Genomic DNA, 26,615 nt, shown 5'->3' on the forward strand with positions numbered 1-26,615 from the left:
ATTTTTTGCATTCAAAGTGACGTCATTAAAAGTAGTCTGGCTAGTATGGTAATACGGAATTGGAAAACTAGCTAGTAGCATAATACGAGACTTATTTCTGTGGAGTTGTATCGTACCGATTTATACAACTTGTATTTTTGGGGAACATAAAGAAGGTATATTATAAATATAATATATATATATATATATAATAACACTTAATGCTTATGCATTTTGCCCAGTTTTTTCAGAACAAGACTCATAAAGATAATACAGTAGATTCCGCTTAATAGAATAGCCCATTTGTCACGTCCGAATGTTCAATAATCAGGAGTATTCAGTTATATGGAATCAGTTATATTTCCAATGTTATCACTGTTTATCATATAAATGTGTGTATATTATCATGTTTATAACCTATCACTCTAGTATTAAGGCATTTAATCTTTCAGTACGTGTACAAGAAATTAATTAAATTTATATCCAGACGATTTATTAACATGCTAACGCAGTGCAATTGTTAACAAAGATTCACGTTCATTTTTGCCCCGTATCAGAAAGTTCCCGTGAAGCATGTTTTTTTACATGACTGCGTATGACGCAATAAAACAGTTCTTTGTACATGTATCATATTGCATTCAATCTAAATTTATATTTGCTTGTCCAATGAAAGCTCTGCCCCATAATGCACTGTACTCTTTACACTTCTGAACAATGGCCTATGCGCATGGTTCAATCTCCACGCAGAGTTGTCGTTCCTTGCTCTCACATTCAATGAATGTAATGCAACCGTAGTGCAAGAGATTGCATAATTATTGTTGTGTTTATGAAGTTCTTAAACATATTTATCGTCATAAATGTTCAAGTTTTTTTTGTAAGTGATGTTGTAATTTTATTGGATTAATTTATCAGATAAATGTGCACATTAGAAAAGCGGTATGAATACTGTAATCGATACAATTCGGTTTATTTGCATGTATTGGCAAATGACAACACAGCATGGAACCAATGCTTTTGTCAAGCAATATGGTCCCCTACCAGCTCCACCTTTGTCAGAAATTCCACCATTTTCAGAATTTTTTGGGGTTTGTTTTTTGGTTGCCATAGCAACCACAATTTTTGATGTAGGAACAAAATGAAATGACCTGCATCCATATTGCCATCTATCCATGTTGCAAGTTTCATGAAAAAATATTGAGAACTTTGTAAGTATCGCAGGATCCAGAAAAGTGTGACAGACAGACAGACAGACTCACAAAGCGCAAACCATAAGTCCCCTCCCGTGAAACCGGTAGGGGACAATAAACTGTTAAGTGAGTTACTCTACAGTTTGCATTTAAAAGTTTGCGCCTCACTGCAAACTGTGATTGATTTTTTCCAAAAACAGCCGCACTGAAAACACTGAATAAGTTTCATTAACGGAGTTAACATACTTTTTTAATTATCAGAGGAGGATCAAGATTAATATTTTTAATTATTTCTGTAACAATAGCAACTGTCACCGTACCAACCACAGTTTTCTCTTACAAAAACACTGACATAACTCGCATTTTCCAATATGGCCCTCTATCCACATACAACTAGAGTACTTTTTGAGTCATCACAGGATCCAGATTTCAATTTTTATTTATGTATGTAACTATGGCAAACATCTTTTTTTTATATAACTTTGTCTCTGACAAAGCAAACTGAAATAACTTGCAAATATTTTCCATAGAGCCATCTATCGACATACCAGGTTCCATAAACCTCATTTAGGAACCATTACTACTGGGAAAACAGGGCTTTATGTATGTGCGTAAAGTGTTGCCCAATATTAGCCTGTGCAGTTCACACAAGCTAGTCTGCAATGACACTTTCCGCTTAAACTGAATTTTCGCTGAGAGAAGACTTTCTTCAAGCCAAAACTATAATAAAAGGGGAGACCAAACTGCAAAGGCGAATCTGGGATCTTTAACACCTATGCATCAAGATCGGTATCATCAGAGCATTGATCATATGTGTCGTGTTCTGAGAAAACTGGGCATAATGCTTGTGCGTAAAGTGCCGCACAGGCTAATCAGGGACGAAACTTTCCGCTTTTATGGTCTTTTTCATTTAAAGGAAGTTCCTTCTTATCGAAAATCGTGTTAAGGCGGAAAGTGTTGTCCCTGATAAGCCTGTGCAGACTAAACAGGCTAATCTGGGACGTCACTTTACGCACAAGGATTATGCCCAGTTTTCTCAGAACAAGGCTTACTTGAGTCTCATGTGAGTCCTCAGTTCCTGTAGGATCCTCTCATTCTTGCCTGTGGTCGAGTTCTTACCCAGCCAGCCTGGGAATGCAATCATCTGGGTGATGTTACCCCGCATGTACTCCCCAGGGATAACACTGCCGTACATCGCCTGGGGAAAGGCATTAAGTGGTTAGGAATAAAGGGATTCATTTGTTTTACAAAGACACTCAATTAATTGTAAGATTTGTAAATGGTACTAGAAAAAAACAAGAAACCGTCGGAGACGGGTGATGCTCCCCAAAGTTTTTTTTTGTCACAATATTGCACTATATATTCAGATAAAAGGAAACGTCTTGAGGGCACAGTAGTTGGGTGGACAATAATTTTTTTATAGAAAATTTCAAAGGGCCATAACTCGTGAAAAATCATCCGACCAGAACCTGCTGATAATATGCACATCTCTTGGTAGTGAAGCTTCCCATAAAGTTTCATTGAATTCCGGTCATTAGTTGCTGAGAAATAGCCCGGACAAGCATTGCACTATATGTACAGTTAATGGAAAATTCCAAAGGGCCATAGCTCTGTGGAAAATCATCCGACCAGAACTCGCTGATAATATGGACATCTCCTCTTGGTAGTGAAGCTTCCCATAAAGTTTCATTGAATTCCAGTCATTAGTTGCTGAGAAATAGCCCCGGACAAGAATTGCACTATATGTACAGTTAATGGAAAATTTCAAAGGGCCATAACTCTAAAAATCATCCAACCAGAACCCGCTGGTAATATGCATATCTCCTCTTGGTAATGAAGCTTCCCATAAAGTTTCATTGAATTCCAGTCATTAGTTGCTGAGAAATAACCCGGACAAGAATTGCACTATGTACAGTTAATGGAAAATTTCAAAGGGCCATAACTCTGTGAAAAATAATCCGACCAGAACCGGCTGATAATATGCACATTTCCTCTTGGGAGTGAAGCTTCCCATAAAGTTTCATTAAATTCCGGTCATTAGTTGCTGAGAATTAGCTCGGACAATAATTGCACTATATGTACAGTTAATGGAAAATTTCAAAGGGCCATAACTCTGTGAAAAATCATCCGACCATAACATACTCATAATATGCACATCTCCTCTTGGTAGTGAAGCTTCCCATAAAGTTTATTTGAATTCCGGTCATTGGTTGCTGAGAATTAGCCCGGACAAGAATTGCACTATATGTACAGTTAATGGAAAATTTCAAAGGGCCATAACTCTGTGAAAAACCATCTAACCAGAATCCTCTGATAATATGCACATCTCCTCTTGGTAGTGAAGCTTCCCATAAAGTTTCATTGAATTCCGGTCTTTAGTTGCTGAGAAATAGCCCGGACAAAAATTGTGCACAGACGGACACATGGACAGACAGACGAAGCAGTGACTATATAAAAATCAACAAAGTGACCAATACTTACGGCAATTTAAACAAGTGCAAGCAATTTTAAGTCATTCGTGCATTGCACACGTTGAAAAGAACAAAACACAATTTGATTGATCAACTTATTTTAAGGAACATTTGAATCTCAATTAATGTCACATCATTCATGCATTTTTTTTGCATTAAAAAAGGGTTTACAATAAAAATACATTCATCTTATGAGGTAAACAGCATGATTTCAACAGGTTAGATCGTATTTCATTGCTCCTATTTTCACTGTTAGTGGTGCAAGCTATAGGTCACAATTCTTTCACAATTCTGTTCAGCGAAAAACAAACCTCACAATCAACCCAGTGAGTCCAGTCAAATGTATTCTAACTTAAGCATCATTTAGCAAACAGCAAAATGATCTTTGTCACTCAGAACTCTAGGATATACAACCTTAAAGGATATATATGGTCCAGATTGACTGAAGTCTTAACTTAAATTTTACTGATTTTAAACTTTGATTTTCCTCTAATTTCATGTTTATTGCCAAGATAAAAAGTAATTTTGCTGTACGCAATCACTCCACTAACTCCTACCAGGGACTCTAGATGTCAATATACGCTCCTTGCTCCTACACTGTATTCCCAATGCCCCTACCTCCAGGGAAAGCAGACTTCAGCCCTGCTGTGTACGTATCCTCCTCTCTACCACGTCTCCACAGCTGATCCCTTCCTACCTCCAGGAACACTAACCTACCGCCCCCCAGGGACCACAGTTAAGATTGTATTTCATTGCCCCTAACTCCAGGGAGAGCAGACTCCAGCTCTGCTGGGTGCATATCCTCCTCTCCACCACTAATCCCTTCCTACCTCCAAGAACACTAACCTACCGCCCCCCAGGGACCACAGGTCAGATTGTATTTCATTGCCCTACCTCCAGGGAGAGAAGACTCCAGCTCTGCAGTGTACGTATTCTCCTCTCTACCATGTCTCCACAGCTGATTGAGTCAGCTGTGCGGGCCAGTAGTGACAGGTGCCGATGATTGTTACCCCTGCAAGGAACATTGGAGCTGCACTCTTGGAAAACGGGGCTTAATGCATGCATGTTATGTGTCATCCCAGATTAGCCAGTGTAATCTGCACAGTCTACTTAGGGACTGCACTTTCTTCCTAACCGGACTTTTTACTTAAAAGAGACTTTCTTTACACAAAAGTCAAATGATAAAAGCGGAGAGTGTCGTCCCTGATTAGCTTTAGCGAACTTCACAGGCTAATCTTGGCTGACATTTCAATTTATCCCTGCTTTCTCTGAGTGCGGCAGTTGTGTATGTTTATTTGGATTATTTGCCATTTGCATCAGCAGTGTATTCTTCTTACAGCGATCAGTTTACTTATCACACTTTTACTGGGTAGCAGGTTTACCAGTGCAGTTCACATAGTAATGCCAGTAACTGACACTTGTAGTGCTTAACCTAGAAGTAAGGCGGGAGACAGCAGCTGGAGTAATAGCTACATGATCAATCCCCTAACAAGTAATATGAAAAGACCAGGAATCAAACTTGTTTTCCTCCGATATACAATTTTGAAAAGCGATCAATAAGATATAATTTGTCTTCCTGTACTGAAAAAGTATTAATCTGAATTGCAGTGAAAGCAGACAATTTATTTTAAGATGCTTTTTTAATACCACCTTTTATGAAGACACAAAACAGGAAGTTTATGCTCCGAGAATGATGGCCTTAAATAAAATGTAACACCAAGTTGAAAATGAGTACAATTTTTCTTATTTTACACCCATTCCTCATATTTGGACCTCTGGACATTAAAACTGTACAAGACATAAAAAAATAGCCTCCATAGATTAGTGTAAATTATATAATGGTTGTCAATGCAGATTTGTTATTTTTTAATTATAAACAAGCGATTTGTTCGTCCGAAACACAATGCCCCCTACTGCGCCGTTTGAAATAAAATTCATTTGGCAGGTATAGAAATCAAATCAGAAACACAATGCCTCCTATTACGCCGCTTTGTAGCAATATATTTGACTTTTGATCTTGAAGGATGACCTTGACCTTTCATCACTAAAAATTTCGCAGCTCCATGAGAAGTAAGTAAGAGCTTGAATGGAGAAATGATTTTATTTTTTTTACCTTTGACCTTGAAGGATGACCTTTACCTTTCACCACTCAAAATGTTCAGCTCTAGGAGATACACATGCATGCCAAATATCAAGTTGCAATCTTCAATATTTAACAAGTTATGGCCTATGTAAAAGTTTTCGGACGGATGGACAGACACCATATATTAGACATTTGACCTTGAAGGATGACCTTGACCTTTCACCACTCAATATGTGCAGCTCCATGAGATGCACATGCATGCCAAATATCAAGTTGCTATGTTAAATATTGAAAAAGTTATGGCCATTAAAGTTTTCAGACGGACGGACAGACTGACATACTGACTGACTGACGGACATTTCAACTGCTAGATGCCACCCTACAGGGGGGAAAAATGACCAAGTCAGACATCACCGACAACCAAGCTGTGGTTTATCAAAGAGATCATAGCCAGAGTTCATCATGTATCTATGGACATAAGTCCACATGAATGTAATGAACCCTACCATTTACAAATTAGTACAGGAAAGAAATGATAAATATATCATTAAAAAACACCTTTGACAAATAAATCATTTGAGTTATAAATAATCAAAATAAAAAATCTGTACAGTAACTGTGAAAAGAACTTAAATTCTTTGTAAGGAAATATATAATCTGAGATTTATAATTATATAAATTACTTGCCTTGAAAATGATTGTTTCTAACAAATCTCTATTTTTAGTAGCAAATATTTAAAAGCCACTACCGTGACTGAAGATTCATCACTCAAAATGTGCAGCTCCATGAGATACACATGCATGCCAAATATCAAGTTGCTATGTTCAATATTGAATAATAATCTCCAATGAAAGCTTATTACTTCACTTGGATCTATATTTTTGACCTTAGACCTTTAAGGATGACCTTGACCTTTTACCATGATGTGTTTGTCAGAAACACAATGCCGCCTACTGCGCCGCTTTGATTTATTTAACAAAAATATATAATTTGACAGATCAGATAATTATGTCCATTTAAGCTTTTTATTTCTCTTGGATTTGTTTTTTCGACCCCATGACCTAGCTTTTTGACCCGGCATGACCCATATTTGAACTTGACCTAGATATTGTCTAGATACAACTTCTGACCAAGTTTCGTAAAGGTCGGATGAAAACTATTTGAATTAGAGAGTGGACACGAAAATTGTGACAGACTGACAGTGCGAAAACTATATACCCCCTTTTCTTTGAAAAGGGGCATACAAAATTTATATATTGACCTTACTTTGCAGCGTACGGTATCACATGTATGTAGTTCTCCTGCACAAACAGTGGCGCAATGTTGTAATCGTGGAAGAACAGGTCCGACTTATCGTTGAGAGTCATCTTGTTGGTCTCTTCCCCACCCACAAACACTTTCCGACACACGTCAAAAGGACCCTGTTGAGTTGGATATATTATGTGTATTGGATTGAATGTTATTCAGGGATTTTTTTCCACTTTTTGGGAAGATAGCCCATGGCTTTGGAATTGGGAATTTTATCAGCATTTTCAAGAAATTGCGAAAATAAATTCATTAGCCTTTTTATTCCAAACGAAAAGTCCACAGATTAGGGAAATACTAAATTTGATATAACTCTTTATAATCATTCAAATTAAAAGAACAAAATCATATAATACTTTGTTAGATGTAATTGAATTACAATTGAGATATAATATGCATTTAGACACTTCGTTCTAAAAAAAAAAAAATATTTTTTTTGGGGGGGGGGGGGGGGGGGAAATTGGGAATTTTTTGCCACATTTTGGGAAAAAAGTATACTTTTTGGGATTGGGAACATAGCCGAATTTCGGCTATAAAATCGGGCCAAAAAAACCCTGTTATTAATGCTTTACAACAGACATAGAGAATATTTGTTTATTTTAATGTGAGATTGTATAAGCTGCATAAAGGTATATCCCCAAGTGGGATCTTTTCTCAGTATTGATTCATGAACTGAAGTGAAAAAGTCATAGTCTCAAAGAAGGTGAATGTACTGATGTAAGACACAAGGCATCGCAAGCGTTTGGACCCTCTGTATAAGTTTAAGCCAAAAACTAGCTCAAAGGTCCAAAAGGTAAGTTGATGCTGGTGTGTTGATAATGTGAGAAATCATTTTGGATTACCGATATGCTGATGAAAAATAAAACAACTGACAGACCTATCGCTATTTGCAACCTAACATCTGTAGATGCTGGGAGCATAATAAAATATATTATCAGAATTTGTATTTTTGTCTAAAGTGTTTAACTTTAATATATTCAGAAAGGACTTAAATTTAATTTGATTTTCTAAAGGACTCCAAATACATCAAAGTTTGTTTCTGAGTGGTAAGGATTTAAGCAGCAGCCTTGTACATACTAGCTTGAAGTCCTTCTTAGCGTGCTGGGCGTCTGACTTCACCTGGTCGTACGTGATGGCTTTGCTATCTGCAGTCCACATGGACAGATTGTGAATCACCTGCAAATACACACAATGATGTTGGTAAATTTTGCCTAAATTTTATCATGATTTTTTCCATTAAATTAATATTTTAACCAACCATGAAAAAATCATTTTAATGAAAAATCATACCCAAATTAAAAACAATTATTCACATAAAGACCAATCCTGTCATTTCACTCTTTAGATCCGTCTGCAAAATTTTCTCATTGCCTCATAAACAGTGCAATAAAATATATGATCAAAATTGTGGATCACCCGCATATAACCCCCATTCCGGAGATCAAAATTAGCACAAACCCATCAACCCTCCATTAAGTGAACCTTGTACTGGGAATACTGAGCTTAATGTATGTGCCTAAAGTGTTGTCCCAGATGAGCATGTGCAGTCTGCGCAGGCATATCAGGGAAAACACTTTCCCCTTTTATGGATTTTTTCCTTTACTAAAGAATGTCTCTTCTTGCATAGGAATACAGGCTTGCTTGGTCAAAATTAAACATGGTGCTACAGTGAGTTTTAAAATATGGTTCTTCTGCCATATTTACATTAAACATGGTAAAACACAATTAAACAAAGGTAACAGCAGGGTTGAAGTATTCTCAGTTTTCTTTGTCACATCTGTTCATCTACTAAAACCTAAACAGCAGTTTATCAAGTCAAGAAAGACTTATCTGTCTTATAAGGACACAAAATTTGGTGCTGCATTGTTTAATATATTATTTATCAACGAAAAGACAACAAGAGATGTGTTCGTCAGAAACACAATGCACCCTATTGCGCCGCTTTGAAATTTGTATTTTTTTTTACCTTTGACCTTGACCCTGAACTTCCACCACTCAAAATGTGCAGCTTCATGAGAACGCCGCTTTGAATTTGTTTTTTTGTTTTTTTTACCATTGACCATGAAGGGTGACCTTAACCTTGAAGGATGACCTTGACCTTGACATTCCACCACTCAAAATGTGCAGCTTCATGGTAACACCGTTTTGAAATTATTTTTTTTTACCTTTGACCTTGAAGGATGACCTTGATCTTGAACTTCCACCACTCAAAATGTGCAGCTTCATGAGAACGCCGCTTTAAGTTTTTTTTTTTTTTAACCTTTGACCTTGAAGGATGACCTTGACCTTCCACCACTCAAAATGTGCAGCTTCATGAGATACACATGCATGTCAAATATCAAGTTGCTATCTTCAATATTGAAAAAGTTATGGCCAATATTAAAGTTTTTAGACAGACGCCATATATTTGACATTTGACCTTGAAGGATGACCTTGACTTTTCATCACTCAAAATATTCAGCTCCATGAGATACACATGCATGCCAAAAATTAAGTTGCTATCTTCAATAGTGAAAAAGTTATTGCCAATAATAAAGTTTTTGGACAGACGGACAAATGCCATATATTTGACATTTGACCTTGAAGGATGACCTTGACCTTCACCTGTCACCACTCAAAATGTGCAGCTCCGTGAGATGCACATGCATGCCAAATATCAAGTTGCTATCTTCAATATTGAAAAAGTTATGGCCAATGTTAAAGTTTTCGAACGAACAGACGCCATAAATTTGTCCTTGAAGGATGACCTTGACCTTTCACCACTCAAAATGTGCAGCTCCGTGAGATACACATGCATGCCACATATCAAGTTGCTATCTTCAATATTGAAAAAGTTATGGCCAAAGTTAAAGTTTTCGGACGGACAGACACCATAAATTTGACCTTGAAGGATGACCTTGACCTTTCACCACTCAAAATGTGCAGCTCCGTGAGATACACATGCATGCCAAATATCAAGTAGCTATCTCCAATAGTGAAAAAGTTATGGCCAATGTAAAAGTTTTTTTCTGACGGACGGACAGACTGACTGATATACTGAAGGACAGTTCAACTGCTATAAGCCACCCTACCAGAGGCATAACAAGAGCTGTCAGAGGACAGCGCGCTCGACTATTCGACTGCTTGAACGTAAGCCATCATGGGGAAATTGTTCATATTCAATAATTTATGAGACGATCTTTCAAAAATAAACAAGAGGGCCATGATGGCACAGAATCGCTCACCTGACTAACCAAATACAATCCCAACCCAGATTTCATCAAGATAAACATTCTGACCAAATTTCATAAAGAATAGATGAAAACTGTGACCTCTATTGTTTACACAAGGTTTTTCTATTATTTGACCTAGTGACCTAGTTTTTGACCCCAGGTGAGCCAAGTACAATCCCAACCCAGATTTCATCAAGATAAACATTCTGATCAAATTTTATAAAGATTGGATGAAAACTGTGACCTCTATTGTCTACACAAGGGTTTTCTATTATTTGACCTAGTGACCTAGTTTTTGACCCAAGATGACCCCAATACAATCCCAGCACATATTTCATCAAGATAACCATTCTGACCAAATTTCATTAAGATTGGATGAAAACTGTGACCTCTATTGTCTATACAAGGTTTTTCTATTATTTGACCTAGTGACCTAGTTTTTGACCTAGTGATCTAGTTTTTGACCCCAGATGACTCAAATACAATCCCAACCCAGATTTCATAACATAAACATTCTGACCAAATATCATAAAGATTGGATGAAAACAGTGACCTCTGTTGTCTACACAAGGTTTTTCTATTATTTGACCCAGTGACCTAGTTTTTGACCCCAGGTGAGCCAAATACAATCCCAACCCAGATTTCATTAAGATAAACATTCTGATCAAATTTTATAAAGATTGGATGAAAACTGTGACCTCTATTGTCTACACAAGGCTTTTCTATTATTTGACCTAGTGACCTAGTTTTTGACCCAAGATGACCAGAATACAATCCCAACACAGATTTCATCAAGATAACCATTCTGACCAAATTTCATAAAGATTGGATGAAAACTGTGACCTCTATTGTCTATACAAGGTTTTTCTATTATTTGACCTTGTGACCTAGTTTTTGACCTAGTGACCTAGTTTTTGACCCAAGATGACTCAAATACAATCCCAACCCAGATTTCATAACATAAACATTCTGACCAAATTTCATAAAGATTAGATGAAAACTGGGACCTCTACTGTCCACACAAACAAATTGTTGACGGTTTTTCTATTATTTGACCCAGTGACCTAGTTTTTGACCTCAGATGACCCAAATACAATCCCAACCCAGATATTATCAAGATAAACATTCTGACCAAATTTCATAGATTGGATGAAAGCTGCGCCCTCTATTGTCAACACAAGGTTTTTCTATTATTTGACCTAGTTTTTGACCTAGTGACCTAGTTTTTGACCCCAGATGACCCAAATACAATCCCAACCCAGATTTCATCAAGATAAACATTCTGACCAAATTTCATAAAGATTGGATGAAAACCGTGACCTCAACTGTCTACAAAAGGTTTTTCTATTATTTGACCTAGTTTTTACCTAGTGACCTAGTTTTTGACCCTAGATGACCCAAATACAATCCCTACCCAGATTTCATCAAGATAAACATTCTGACCAAATTTCATAAAGATTGGATGAAAACTGCGACCTCTATTGTCTACACAAGGTTTTTCTATTATTTGACCTATTATGTGAACTAGTTTTTTACCTAGTGACCTAGTTTTTGACCCCAGATGACCCAAATACAATCCCAACCCAGATTTCATCAAGATAAACATTCTGACTAAATTTCATAAAAATTGGATGAAAACTGTGACCTCTGTCTACACAAACAAATTGTTGATTGACGCACGCACGCACATACGGAGGCCGGACATCACACGGTCATATAAGCTCACCATGTCACTTCGTGACAGGTGAGCTAAAAAAAGAAAAAAAAAAATTTGTTTGGGGGGGATAGGGGGGTTGAGAGGGGGGTATAATATGGGGTGTGGTCATTTATTAGACAATCTTTAAAAAAAAAAGGGAAAAAAACAACAGTTTTTTTTTGTTGGGGGGTGGGGGGGGGGGGTGAGAGAGGGGCATAGTATAATGTGGGGTGTGGTTATTTATATGATGATCTTTCAAAAATAAAAAAAAGGAAAAACAAATATTTTTTTTGGGGGGGGGTGGGGGAGGGCAGGGATTCTGCGTTGGGGCGTGGAGTTTTGTTTGGGTGAAATCCATTGTGGTATTCAGGTAAGTGTTGTTTTGTCAAAGTATTAATAAAATCTGATCATAAATAAAGAAGTTATGGCAATTTAAGCAACATGTTCAATTATCTTGGCAATTTAAGCAAAATGTTCAATTATCTAAGTATAAAAGGGGCCATAATTCTGTCAAAATGCTTGATACAGTTGTCTGCTCTTGTTTATAGGTTGGGGTAATGTTGGTAAACAAGTATGCAAAATATGAAAGCAATATGTCAAGGAACACAGGAAATATTTGGGGTAGTACGAAAACTTTAACATAGATTTATCAATAATATGCATATTCTAAGTATAAAAGGGACAATAATTATGTCAAAATGCTTGATACTGTTGTCTGCTCTTGTTTGTAGGTTGGGGTCATGATGGTAAACAAGTATGCAAAATATGAAAGCAATATGTCAAGGGACACAGGAAATATTTGGGGTAGTACGCAAACTTTAACATTTGCTGCATATTCTAAGTGGAAATGGGGCAATAATTATGACAAAATGCTTGATAGAGTTGTCTGCTCTTGTTTATAGGTTTGGGTCATGTTGGTAAACAAGTATGCAAAATATAAAAGCAATATGTCAAGGGACAAAGAAAATATTTGGGGTAGTACAAAAACTTAAACATTTGCACGCAAACGCAGACGCTAATGCCGGGGTGAGTAGGATAGCTCCACTATATATATTTGATATATAATAGTCGAGCTAAAAACCTATGACGGAGTCATTTTACGATTTTATCACATTGATATTGAATTTCACAAATTATTGTACATGGATATCTTTTAAATTAACACTTGAAATGTGGAGGTGAGATATTGAGGCCTATATTACCTGTCTGATATCCTGGTTGAGACCTATATAACCTGTCTGATATCCTGGTTGAGGCCTATATTACCTGTCTGATATCCTGGTTGAGGCCTATATGACCTGTCTGAAATCCTGGTTGGGGCCTATATTACCTGTCTGAAATCCTGGTTGAGGCCTATATTACCTGTCTGATATACTGGTTGAGGCCTATATTACCTGTCTGATATCCTGGTTGAGGCCTATATTACCTGTCTGATATCCTGGTTGAGGCCTATATTACCTGTCTGATATCCTGGTTGAGGCCTATATTACCTGTCTGAAATCCTGGATGTGGCCTATATTACCTGTCTGAAATCCTGGTTGAGGCCTATATTACCTGTCTGATATCCTGGTTGAGGCCTACATTACCTGTCTGATATCCTGGTTGAGGCCTATATTACCTGTCTGATATCCTGGTTGAGGCCTATATTACCTGTCTGATATCCTGGTTGAGGCCTATATTACCTGTCTGATATCCTGGTTGAGGCCATATTACCTGTCTGATATCCTGGTTGAGGCCTATATTACCTGTCTGATATCCTGGTTGGCTGCCACTATGATCTCATTGACAGCTGGTGGTGGCACATTTAAACCCTCCTTGAACGCTATGGACATCACTGCTGCCTGTAACCAATGTTAACTAGTTTACAAAATAGTGTGCTCAACAAAGTATTAACACAAATAAGCCTCCTAACAGGAAAACAGGCTTAATGTGCATAAAATGTCCTATTATAGCCTGTGAAAGCAGCAAAGGCTTATAAGTTCATTTTTCCTATGAAGAGACCACCAGGTTACTTCCAACAAATAATACCATAAAAGCAGATAAGTGTCGTCCCTTATTATTAGCCTCAGTGGACTGCACAGGCTGATCTGGGATATGACACTTTACGCACATGCATTTAGCCTTGTTTTCCCATAGTCTAAAATGTTTTAAATAAATCAATATGTGGTTTTCCCCCAAATATAGGAAAAATGATTTCTCCACAAGCATGATTAGAAGAGATATTTTTGTAAAGTCAAAATAATATTTGTCTTATACCATAAACATGGAAGATAATGATTGTTGTTTGTTCAAACATTTAGAATTAATTAAGTGGCTCGTGTAATACTTTATCCTAGGAGAGGTAGGACCATCTGCTAAATATTCATAATATGAGTTGCATTCTGAGAAAACTGGGCATAATGCATGAGCGTAGTGTCTTCCCAGATTAGGCTAATCAGGGACAACACTTTCCGCTTTTATGGTATTCTTAGTTTCAAGGAAGTTCCTCCTTACCAAAAGTCAAGTTTGGGCAGAAAGTGTCTTCCTTGGTTAACCTGTGCGGACTGCACAGGCTAATCTGGGATGACACTTTACGCACATTGTATTAAGTCCAGTTTTCTCAGAACAAGGCTCATAATATTCAAAATATATACTTGAACACTTTCTTTGCTGAAAATTCTGTCATTTCATTGTCAATTTATAAAGTATTTAAAAAAACAACAACATGCAGTGTAATGAAGAAACAATATTTTAAAAAGTAGTAGGGGTAGCGCTAATTTTTGTATACAGATTGTAAAAAGCAACAAGTAGAGTAATACAGATTTTTTTTGTCAATATATATTTCACTGATAAATTCTGTACTTTGTAAAGTTTTTACACATGTACATAAGAACAGATAAACAAAACAGTAAAATGAAAACATTAAAAATACATTTGAAGAAATACAAAATCTAAGACCAAACTTTTAGAATGATGACTAACAAGCAAATTCGTTGAATTGATAACCCTCGCCATTATACTTCTGGACACAAAAGTTTTCTGGACAGATGGACAACGCCAACGTGCATCATCCTCTTATCCATATATATATATACTCAAACCAAGTTTCAATGAAATCCGTCAAAGCACTTCCAAGATATGGCTCCGGACACCAAAAAAAGCATTTTTTCAAGATACAAAGGGCCATAACTCCATTATTATCCAATGGTGTACAATGCCATTTGGCGTGCATCATCCTCTTATCCATATATATATATATATACTCATACCAAGTTTCAGGAAAATCCCCCAAAGCACTTTCAAGATATGGCTCCGGACACAAAAGTGTCGGACGGACGGAAGGACGGAAAGACGTCCGGACGGATGGACGGACCACGCCAAACCAATATCCCTCCGCCTATGGCGACGAATAATTACAGTATTTCTAATGGTTAAGTTTGGCAGTGTTTTCATTATTAAGATTATTGGAAAGGACACAGGGCCCTTCAGCTAACAAATTTTTACAGCAAAAGGAAAATTACTTTGTTTATTTAAAGCACGATTATGGTCATGCTAATACTCTAGGTAATGCATGCAATTTCAAGCGGGAAGGGGTGGGGAGGTGTGTGCTAGTGTGTGAAAGTGTGCTCAAGTGAATGAGTCTAAAACAAGGCCTAAATGCATGTAATAAAACAAGAGCTGTGTTTGTGAAACACAATGCCCCCTACTGCGCTTTGAAGCCACACGGCAGCGTTTTTAGAAACAATGTTATATTTTGAATGTAAAGGTCGCAGTGACCTTGGCCTTTTACCTATAAGTGACCTCAAACCATGTTTGATTGCGGTCTAAATGAGATGCATGCATATGTGAAGATTAAAAAACGAAGACCCAAGAGTTTTTATTTTATGAGCAAGGCTAAAGTTTTGGGACAGACACACACATACAGTTACAGACAGACAGGCCAAAAACAATATACCCCCGAATATATATTCTATCCGGCGGAATAATTATTGACGAGACAGAACCCTAGAGTAGAGTAATTCTTATGCCAATCATAACACTGAAATGGTTGTTATAGTGTAGATGTAAATCTTAAACCTTTTTTGTGTTCAGAATCACTTAATATTGTGTTATACATAAATAAGTATTTATGTAAAGCAAAAGAATGGTAAAATGGTAGAAGGAAGTTATTCTCCTGTCTGACCTTGATTTGTTCCACTCTGGGTCTCTGGAAGCGCAGGTCAAAGCAGTAGTTTGCCAGCGTCCTCATCTTCTGGTGGTTGCGGTCGTTACACATGGTGATGATTGGAATCTTCGTTGCCTTGATAATGTTCACCAATTCCTGTACACAAGCATGTGCTGATGAAAAAGACAGCATCAAAAGACCAAGAGGAAATCATTTAGGACCTAGCACTCTACAGAGATATACAAGCACAATGATTGAAAATAATAAAAACAAGAAACATGTGTCCATAGAACACAGATGACAAAGATGCCCCTACATTTTCTTTTTAAAAATCTTTGAACTCTGTGACCTGTACCTTTGGGTAAGGAAAATGGGTGTTATATGTGACATGCCATTTAGTCAGGCTTTACATTTGTGCCAAGTTATTTTTAAAATCCATCAATAAATGGCAAAGTTAAGGTTTATACAAGAGTTTTCAAGCTGTTAATGGCCAAATTTGACCTTCAACCTCTAGCTCCGACCTTGACTGAGGGAGAAATATGTTAGACCTGACACATTCTCTTATGATCAGGGATCATATTTTTTTCGGTTTTGTTGGTCCTAGACCGATTGGGGTCACGAAAGACCGATTGAAAATCCCAAACAGTCGGTCCGATTCTGTTTGCTATTAAAATTCCCATGTCATGAAATCGATTACACAGTGTACATGCTAACACACCCTAATGACATTCTTATCTCGATTAGGTGTGATAAACCATTCGCTGCAGTCTCTAAACCGGTCAGGACCGGTTATTGCACGTCAGACCAAGAATCAAAAACTTGTGAACAGCGGATTAAAGACGCATCCGAAAAGACGCGTCTGAATGCACGCGCTGTAACTAAACAAAACATGCCGATACATTTTCCACCAGCGTAATAATCCGGTTATATAATTATGAATGAAAGTCGCGGATCTGATCGACAGAACAGCCGAAAGTTATTTTTATGGGCGGAACTTCACATAAAATAGTACACAAGAAAAATAATATACATTGAATAAATCTTTAGTAAAATCGTGTTAAAATCAAAATAATTCGTGTACTTTATACTTTGTAGTTGAATAACTCACGACCGGAAAATAAGATGTGTGGTTTCAAATGCTTCGCTTCGTGATTAAATCCCTATGCATCTAAACTATCGGCCGTGGGTTATTTGACAACAAATTATTTCTTAATTATTTGGTTTGTTGTTGTCAGTAGCCAACCTACGCACAGACATTTGTTTGGTTCAGTGCATGTTTGTAAGCTATTATCGAGTCGACAAAAATTTAAAACATCGGTATAGACTTACACAGATTAAAAATATTGACAACGATGAAAAAAGTCTGATAAAACAGCACACGAAACAACAATGAAATACCAAATGATAAAACCAGTTGAGAAAACTCGTTCCGTTTAAAAAAATGCCTAAGGGAATTTTACTTGTACATGTATTACACCACCTTCATGAATGGCAAAATCAATGGTATATATTTTAACGTAATTTGTCATGATTTCGTATATACATTTTCAGATACTTTTCCCCATTTATATCTGGACCGATTGATGTTGCGGGAAAATATGATCCCTGCTTATGATTGTGTACATTTACCTCTACCTCACCACTGTTCTCACCTGAACCCCTCCCCTGTCCTCATTCCCGGACATACCGTCCACCTCATCCATCACCAGGCAGTGCTTGTGCCCGTGTGTGCTGGACACCCCACTACCCATGAAGTCCACGATGCTTGTGTTGCCTACCGACTGGGAGATCACCTCTTTCAGGCTCTTGGCATTGCGTGTGTCTGACGCATTCAACTCCACAAACGAGAAACCTGCCTCCTGTTTGGCAGATAGGTTTGGAATTTATGTGCCTTGCCTTAGGAAAATGGACTGCACAGGCTAATCCGGGAGGCCATTTTACACACATTCATGAAACCCTATTAGGCCAGAGCAATGCTCATATGATGTATATCCTCGGCGATCATCCCTTAACCACTCAGATTTACGATTTGGCCTGTTTGAAGTCCATAAGAAAAACTAATTCAATTAAAGACCTTTACTATTTGATCAAAATTTTAAAGGTCCTTTCTAACCCTAAAATACCGATAACAAGCAAACTGCATAAAACCTGAACAGACTGCGAGTTATCGGCAGGCTTTTCTGGTTTTATGCTGGTTGCATATAGTCAATTTCAATTTTCATCTCAGAAAAACTTACCATTAAAAACATTATAGATTAAAGAAATAAACACTTAGTATTAAACTTGTTAATGTCTATAAATTCAACAAAGAATTTTTTTATAAAAATTGTAAAAGTATTGAACTAAAAGGGCATTAATATTGTAAAGTCAGTAGATTCTTTTGAGTTACTATGCACATGTTATGCTAAAATGAGCAATTCCTATGATATGCTTGCCTGACCCCAATTTTTTTTCTCCCAGGGAAAGTGCACTTTAAAAACAACTTCAGCAGACAACAACAAAGAAACAGTAATCGACCATAAAAAATTGCAATACACTAATCACTGTTGGCAAAATAACTCTATTTTAAACATTTCAGGTACAAAAGTGTTTTTTAATGATAACCCCTAACATTATCGATGACTGAATAAAAACTGATCGGAAATTAGTACCATTATTTCTACTTTAAAAAGAAGGAAGTCAAAACAAGCCAACATAAAAAACAGTCTACAATTGAATCATCTCCAATATAACAGCCAAAATAACATTTTCAGAGAACAAAATGGATTTCATAACTTTAGATAACAACATAACTTTTGAAATTTAACTTGTATGAATTTATTATAAGTTAAAAAATATTGTTTACACTAATTTAATAAAAAAAAAAAGAAATAAAATTGTTGCACGAAATCATATTTTGTGTCAAAATTGATAAAACCAAAAATATTATATTTGAATAATAATTATAAGAAGTTGCCCCAAACAGTTTGAAGAAATAATTAACTTTGCTTGTTGTTTATATAATATTTCAAACAAAATGTAGTTCTTTTTTTAAAAACTTGAAGACAAGTTAATTTTACAGTTGAAGGCTAGTATTCCATCTGTCCGTATCCGCATCCGCAGAAAAATAGAACAAGTTGAAATGCACTGCGCTTATTCCATTCATCCGCATCGGCATCAGCATATCTGCATGCGCAATAGGCATCCGCAATAGAACGCTCAAGTGAGCATTCTAATGCGGATGCGGACAAGATACGGACGGCATTAAGCGCGCTGAGGGGGCTGTCATCTCAAAAATCAACTGAAAAACTAAACAAATTCGTGAAAAATTACCCGAAATTTTAAAACCAACGCAATTCTGCATATCGGGACTCTGATTTCACTTCAAATTATTGGAAAAGCATAGCCAAGACACTAGAAGCAGATTTTTTATTTATTTACCATTTGTATTATTTTCCAAACAGAATGATGATTTGTACCTTATATCTACTTAAATTCACGCTTGTCCTTCATAATAATCATGTCAATAATAATTTTCAGTTTTATCCATATAATAAAAGAAAGATACGTTCGACGTATGCGGATAAATGGAATATAGTGTCCGTAATATGATATTGTGGATACGGACGCAGATACGGATGCGGATACGGATAGATGGAATACTAGCCTTACTTGTCAATGGTAGAAGATCTACATCATTGAGTTAGAATTGCATATGGTTGTAACCAATTAGTTCTAGAACACAGGACATAAAACTTTTTTTTGTGCATTTGAGAATCAAGGCTAATTGACATGCCAAAAACATTGCCAGTACAAAATTTATACTTCGAAACATGATGATGTTTCCTATTTCATTAAAAAGCAGCTGTACTAACCTGGCATACAAGAGTAGCAGTTGTCGTTTTTCCAATCCCAGGTGGTCCGGATAGCAATGCAGCTTTAAATCCTGCACCGGTTTCACTCCCACCTTTCCCACCAAAAAACTTTCCAGTTGAAACCGGTTTAATCCCAGAGGCTTGATCTTTGTGCCAGTTTGTCAACCATTGAAGGAGCTTCTTTGCATTGCTTTTGTCTCCAGTCTGGCCAATTATTTGCTTTAGACTGGTTGGTTTGTATTTGTCGACCCAAAGTAATGATGGCTCTGAAGGTTCAGTATTTGGTTTGCTACTAGTTTCCGATTGGTCAGAATTTAAAATACTGGAATCTGATTGTATTTTATTTGAAATGATAGAATGCGATGTTTTGTTTGAAACTGACTGGGTGTCTTTAGTATTGAATGAGAGAGACTTGGAAGGTGTTTGCTGTTCCTTTTTAAATGAAGACAACTTTTCTGTTGTAGAAGATTTAGTTTCTGCCATTTCCTGAAATACAGTAAAAGGTCTTCACATATTTGTAGAACCTGGGTAACTGGCGCATCAAAGTTAAAGAATTGTCTTTACTTACAAACAAAATTCCAAAAGTTCTCTTTTTTTAATGCCTGCTGTAATTTTTGCATTTTGACATATTCTTATCAGCATATACACAATCAAACACACTAATAAACTTGAAAGACATCACCAATCAAACAAGAACAAATTAAATGATAACATATTATCAGAACATTATTGCCCCTATTATGTTCTTATGTGCTGATTTTTCATTTCTTTTATATGGAAAATGTTAAATTTAAATAATTTCTTTGATAAATATGTATTTTCTTTGACTAAACAATGTCTTTCCACAAAAAATAATCTGCTTTCAGCAACTGTAAAAATGAGGCAGTTGAACATGAATTGTCTTCTATGCAGAATCACTACGGTATAAATCAAAGAAGCTAGAATATGTATGTCTAGAACTGCTTCACTAGAATATAGATGATTTTTTTACTAAAAACCATAACTTGGTGAGCAGATCTCGACAAAGCATAGATTTGAGTTAGAGCCGATTTTTTATTGTTTATGCCAGTAAACAAGTATGACAAACAACTATTAATACGTAAATGAAGAATTATTTTAAGATTTCTTATAACAGTGACAGAGGATATCCATCCAGCAACTACCCTTTTTGAATGGCGAAAACAGCAGAAATGTTAGTTATGGTGTTTTTTTGTTGTTAGAGAAACCAGAATTTATATTTACACAATACCTTCATTTTGCTACTGTACTGTTTAACATGTTCCATGCTGATTAACTTGCATCGAGGCATATAGCAATATTAAGCGTTGTTACAATTGTTTTGCATGGAATTGATAATGAATGTTTCTATTGGCCAAAGGAAGTTTCTTTAAAAATATTATAAACAGATTTGATTTAACTGTGCAAGAATAAATTCAGATAATTTAATGCATTATTTTGGAATTATATTAAGCAATTATACGATGTAGATGCATATGCATACTGTGAACCTGTAGCTGGATATATGCTTCAACTCATGGACCACCTCTTTTTATGCACAAATGTGTTTACGGGTTTTAATTATATATTTTCTTACCTGTTTTGTGAATTACGATCATCCATTTTTCTTGTTTATGGCAGAGAGGCAGCAAAGAATGAACAGAGAGGCAGCATTTTGACAGAAAGGCCACCGATATGCATCTACACCATGAATTAAATCTAAATATTTTCAAAATAAAAAAATTACAGACCAGCCTCGTTGTGTAAACCTTTCTTTAACTCCTCAGATAAATCCAAGTGCACTGAGACACTAACCTTATACTCTCTATTACATTGATTTTGCTATATCTGTACGCACCATGGGAATTATCAACTTTGTTGAAAGTCAAATAAAATCAAGAGCTGTCACCATAGGATGATTTATTCCCCCTATTAACGCTTGATAGAAGTTATGAGCTTTTTGTGAAACCTAAACGCAGATTTCGAAACCTAAACGCGAACCCTAAGTTCAAGGTCAAGGTCACATGGGTCAAAATTGTGTGCGTATTGAAAGGGCTTGTCCATATACACATGCATACCAAATATGAAGGTTATATCTCAAGGGACATAGAAGTATTGAGCATTTGTCGAAACCTAAACACAGACTTCGAAACCTTAACTTGGACCCTAAGTTCAAGGTCAAGGTCACAGGGGTCAAAATTTGTGTGCGTATGGAAAAGCCTTGTCTATATACACATGCATACCAAACATGAAGGTTATAGCTCAAGGGACATAGAAGTCATGAGCATTTTTCGAAACCTAAACCCGAAGTATGACGGACAGTGCTATCACTATATGCCGCTTCTTAGGGGGCATAAAAATAACATCAGGCACACTATGATGGTGAACATAAATGTGAGAGATATCCAAACATTTCACCTTTTTCACTGATGCCTCTGCCTGTAAGGTGTACTTGGATTTCTTCCCAGGTCTTGTACGTATCAAATCAAGTAGGCCATCTTCATCCAGAATCTTGGTTCTAAAGGCTTCAGCCTAAAAACAATGATAGGCTTTATAAGATCAAATATAATCTTACTTCATAGCAGAGGATTCAAAAGCAAGTTGTAATTAAATCAGAGAAATATTGAGGTGATTTCTTATTGCAATGACTGCAGATTTTCATCACAAAAATGCCAATTATGTTCAAGCTGAGCTCTGGGAAAATATGGCTTAATGCATGGGTTGTCCCAGATTAGCCTGTGCAGTCCCCGCAGGGTTGACGCTTCTCCCCTGGAAAGTATTTTCATATGGAAGGCTTACTTTTAACCAAAAGTTCCATAAATTCAGAAAGTTTTGGTCCTGATTAGCCTGTGCAGAATGCATAGGCTCATTTTGGACATCACTTAACGACCATGCATAAAGCTCTGTTTTCCCCTTCAGCAGCTTTTATACAAATTATACGTCTGCACAGCTAATATCCAAGCCATTGTATGTGGCATGTTTTAAACTAGTCCTTTTTGATTGGTCACACACCACTTATAGCCTAGAAACGTTTTGTCTGTTAAATCTTAAATAACTTGGTATGAAAAGAGTCTTGCACATCTACATTTCATGTTGTGGACATAATTATAAAATGTTTAAATCCTTGATTAAGAATTATTATTTTTGTAACTCACCAAAATCATATAACATTTTATGCAGAATGAGAGACTGATTTATCAGTAGAGTGACCTTCTCCATACCACCATAAAAAATATAGATCAAAATCTCAAAAAAGTACCATTATAAGACAGAACCCTGACAAGGCCTATCCCTTACCTTGGTAATCTTGCTCTGCCCAGGATCCCTGCCAGCTACAAGGTAGTCTGTTTTCTTGCTAACATTGCCGGTGACCTTTCCCCCATACCGTTCTACCGCGACCTTTGCCTCGTCACGCTCAAATGAGTCCAGGACTCCCGTGATCACAAATGTGAGACCCTCCAGGCAATTCTCAGCTCCCTTAACAAGAGATACATGTAGTCTTTTTTGACAGATTTTTAAATATATAATTAATTTAGACAGAAATGACCTTTGAAACTTCCTTTTCAGGGGAAAATATTTTTGTGAACAAAATTTTTGTCAAATAAATTTTATTGATAATGACCAATTAAAATCAAATGATAACCATGTTAAATTTTAATTGGTTTTCACTCATTTAACAGTTAATGTCTTCAGATTATTTATATACATGTAAAATTGACTACCTTGTTTCAAATTTGTAATATACATCAGTAAGTCAACAACTGTCTCAGAGATATTAGAGATATCTTAAAACAAGAGATTTGTCAGAAACACAATGCCCCCTATTGCGCCGCTTTAAAATAAAATTTCAATATATCATTGGGCAGGTTTAGAAATTATCTCCCTTTTATAGCTTATTACTTCTCTTGGATTGTATTTTTTGACTTTTGACCGTGAAGGATGACATTGACCTTAAAATTTGTTTCAGATTATATCCTTTTAAACAATATTACTTCCCTTGTGAAAATGATCTGTACCTGCCAAATGATATAAAATATAAACTATCTCCCTTTAAAGCTTGTTACTTTCCTTGGATTTTGTTTTTTTACTTTTGACCTTGACGGATGACCTTGACCTTTCAACACTCAAAATGTGCAGCTTCATGAGATACACATGCATGCCAAATATCAAGTTGCTATCTTCAATATTGCAAAAGTTATGGGCAATGTTAAAGTTTTCGGACGGGTGGACAGACTGACTAACACACTGACGGACAGTTCAACTGCTATATGCCACCCTACCGGGGGCATTAAAACAAACCAAATACAGCAGAAATTAATAAATCTTAATTTTCTACTAAAAACAATAATGGAATACAAAGTATGTCATAGATGTAGACATAGTTCACTTTGTCATCTGTACATGAGGTAAGATTAATTTTACACTTCTTATTTAAGCTTAATTGCATCAAAAGCAATCAGCATTTCCTGTAAAAAATACTTTGTGAGTTTGAAAAGACTTTAAGAAAACCTCCTACAAGGGACTTGAAACAGCAATCTCTTGGTTGCAAGAGGGGGGGGGGGGGGGGGAGGGGCACAATATTCTTTTACAGACTATTCACCTAAAACATGTAGTGAGAATTCTTTACCCAGCTATGCCAGTTTTCTACCCCGCCCTATTATGCTACCTCTGGTATTTTCCGTGGAATGAATTCATTTACACTGTTACCACCCTATAGTGAGAACTGTTCACTCAGCAATGCAAGTTTTCTACCCCGCTCTATTTTGCTACCTCTGGTATTTCCTTGGCCCCTAGTGACTGTGGCCCGGCCCTGTTGAGGTATGCCCGGTAGCCAGCCCCACCTCCCTTTGGAGTGAAGCCCTGAAACCAAGATGGTTTCACATTATAAATCATAAATATTTATGAAACCACTTAATTATTTGTGGTTAGCCAATCCAGAATTTTTTTCTCTTCACGTTGACTTCTGAGCAAGAATTGTAACAACCTCCTGGTAAGAATCTAAAGAATATGAGACTCAGATATAAACAAGTGACTTAGATCCTCACTTGAAAATAAATAAGTATCTTTAAAACTCACACAAACAATATAAAAGTGCAATAGAAAGTTTCAAACAAAGAAATGAAGAAACATTGCAATATAAACTCACGTCCGACTCTTGTTTCCCTGGACTTGTCTTGTTCTCTGAGCCTTGCTTAGCAGGGGAAACCTTCTTCTCTGGCGTTTTCTTTGTAGCGGGCGCTTCTGTTTTCCTCTCGTGTCTGTTCATAATAAACTCCATCTTGGCTTTCTTTGGAGAAGGCTATTGGATCATAAAAGGTCTCTTTGTTTTAATGTAGTAATTTTTTTGTTTTCATAGTTGCTAAATATATCATTTATACACTGGAATCAGGGTATACAGTAAGCTTAATAATGGTCCTTTGTTAGTAACAAAGTTCACGTGCATAGTGACAAGACTTGGCAATGCTGACTTTATTGTTATTACAGTAGACAGAGGAGTTTGTAAAAACATGTTTGCCCCACTGTGGCTTAAAAAAGTCATCATATAAACTTGATCACGTAATTTGCAAATCATTACTGATCTTGTTTCAGACTAACCTGTATATTTATCTGATCCTACAAATTATATCAATATTGTGTGTGAGAATGTTCATGCTACAAGCACAAGTAACCTTGATATTTGACATGTTAACCCAAATCAATTGGCATCTTTATATCCTCAAAAGAAAACAAGCATACACTTTTAGATTATCAGTGATCAAATAATTCTCTATATATTGTGCACATCTTGTTACCCATGAATTAATTAGTGCAAGACAAATATAGCTGCAAAAGGATAGAAAAATACAGTTTTCAAAGAAATAAGGCTACAAAAAAATGAAAAATTGCTTTTTTTGGATTGTTTTCAATTGTCAAAAGTATTCAGTTTTATCATTACAGTCAGTCTACCATTTCACACTTTTCTATAGATAGCTGGTTATCCAGTACTATATACAGAAGCTTATGCCTGTAACTGACATATTGTCCTATTGAAATCATAGGTAGCGAGAGAATAACAGTACAAAAAGAATGAAAAAACTTCAAATAACATCATGAAAAATATATTATGACTTCATTTAACTGCATGTTAACAATTAAAAACAAGCTGGAAATACAACTCAGTTTACATTGTTGAATGATATTTTGTCAATGCATGCATGGTGTTGGAACACAAGATGTATTACAGACCTGTTTGGAGACTGGTGTATCAGGCGCCAGTATGAGGGGTTTCTTCTCTGGAGACTGGACAGATTGATCCCTCGCCTTGCTGGCCAGCTTACTGGAGAGGCTGAGCTTATCTGCAACAAGGGCCACGCCATCATCAAGAGTTTAGATGAGTCTCGTTCGGGGTAAACTGGGCTTAATGCATGTGCTTAAAGTGTTGTCCCAGACAAGCCTGTGCAGTCTGCATACGCTAATCAGTGACGACACTTTTCGTCTAGACTGGAGTTTTGTTTAAAAAAAATCCTTCCCACTAACATTAAAAACCATACTTGCAGAAAGTGTCGTCCCTTATTAGCCTATGTGGAGTTGGACTGCAATTTATGCAAATGCATTAAGCACCGTTTTTCCAGAATGAGGCTCAGATATTGACAGGTACAAAAAAGCTAAATTGGTGCTTTATAGCTCTCTTTAGATTCACTTGTAGG

The 26,615-nt window shown here is 36.5% G+C and overlaps 1 protein-coding gene across 4 annotated transcripts in view; it reads right to left on the minus strand.

Annotated features, from left to right (window-relative positions):
- The window catches only part of LOC127871969 (replication factor C subunit 1-like), a 113,327-nt gene that overhangs the window by 57,333 nt on the left and 29,379 nt on the right, over positions 1-26,615 (minus strand). For all 4 annotated transcript variants that reach the window (XR_008045659.1, XR_008045660.1, XR_008045658.1 and 1 more), the window contains exons 8-20: positions 26,155-26,264; positions 25,076-25,228; positions 24,700-24,789; positions 23,227-23,406; positions 22,348-22,461; positions 19,933-20,418; positions 17,731-17,937; positions 16,097-16,234; positions 13,680-13,775; positions 8,104-8,202; positions 6,988-7,142; positions 4,532-4,649; positions 2,219-2,364 (exon numbers count right to left, since the gene is read on the minus strand). Coding sequence is in view for 1 of the 4 variants with exons in the window: in XM_052415270.1 (XP_052271230.1) it covers positions 2,219-2,364; positions 4,532-4,649; positions 6,988-7,142; positions 8,104-8,202; positions 13,680-13,775; positions 16,097-16,234; positions 17,731-17,937; positions 19,933-20,418; positions 22,348-22,461; positions 23,227-23,406; positions 24,700-24,789; positions 25,076-25,228; positions 26,155-26,264 (2,092 nt within the window). In the remaining 3 variants the exon portion in view is untranslated. The remainder of the gene's footprint in view (positions 1-2,218; positions 2,365-4,531; positions 4,650-6,987; positions 7,143-8,103; positions 8,203-13,679; positions 13,776-16,096; positions 16,235-17,730; positions 17,938-19,932; positions 20,419-22,347; positions 22,462-23,226; positions 23,407-24,699; positions 24,790-25,075; positions 25,229-26,154; positions 26,265-26,615) is intronic.

This window comes from Dreissena polymorpha, chromosome 3, assembly GCF_020536995.1.
Source record: "Dreissena polymorpha isolate Duluth1 chromosome 3, UMN_Dpol_1.0, whole genome shotgun sequence".
Classification (NCBI taxonomy): Eukaryota; Metazoa; Mollusca; class Bivalvia; order Myida; family Dreissenidae; genus Dreissena; species Dreissena polymorpha.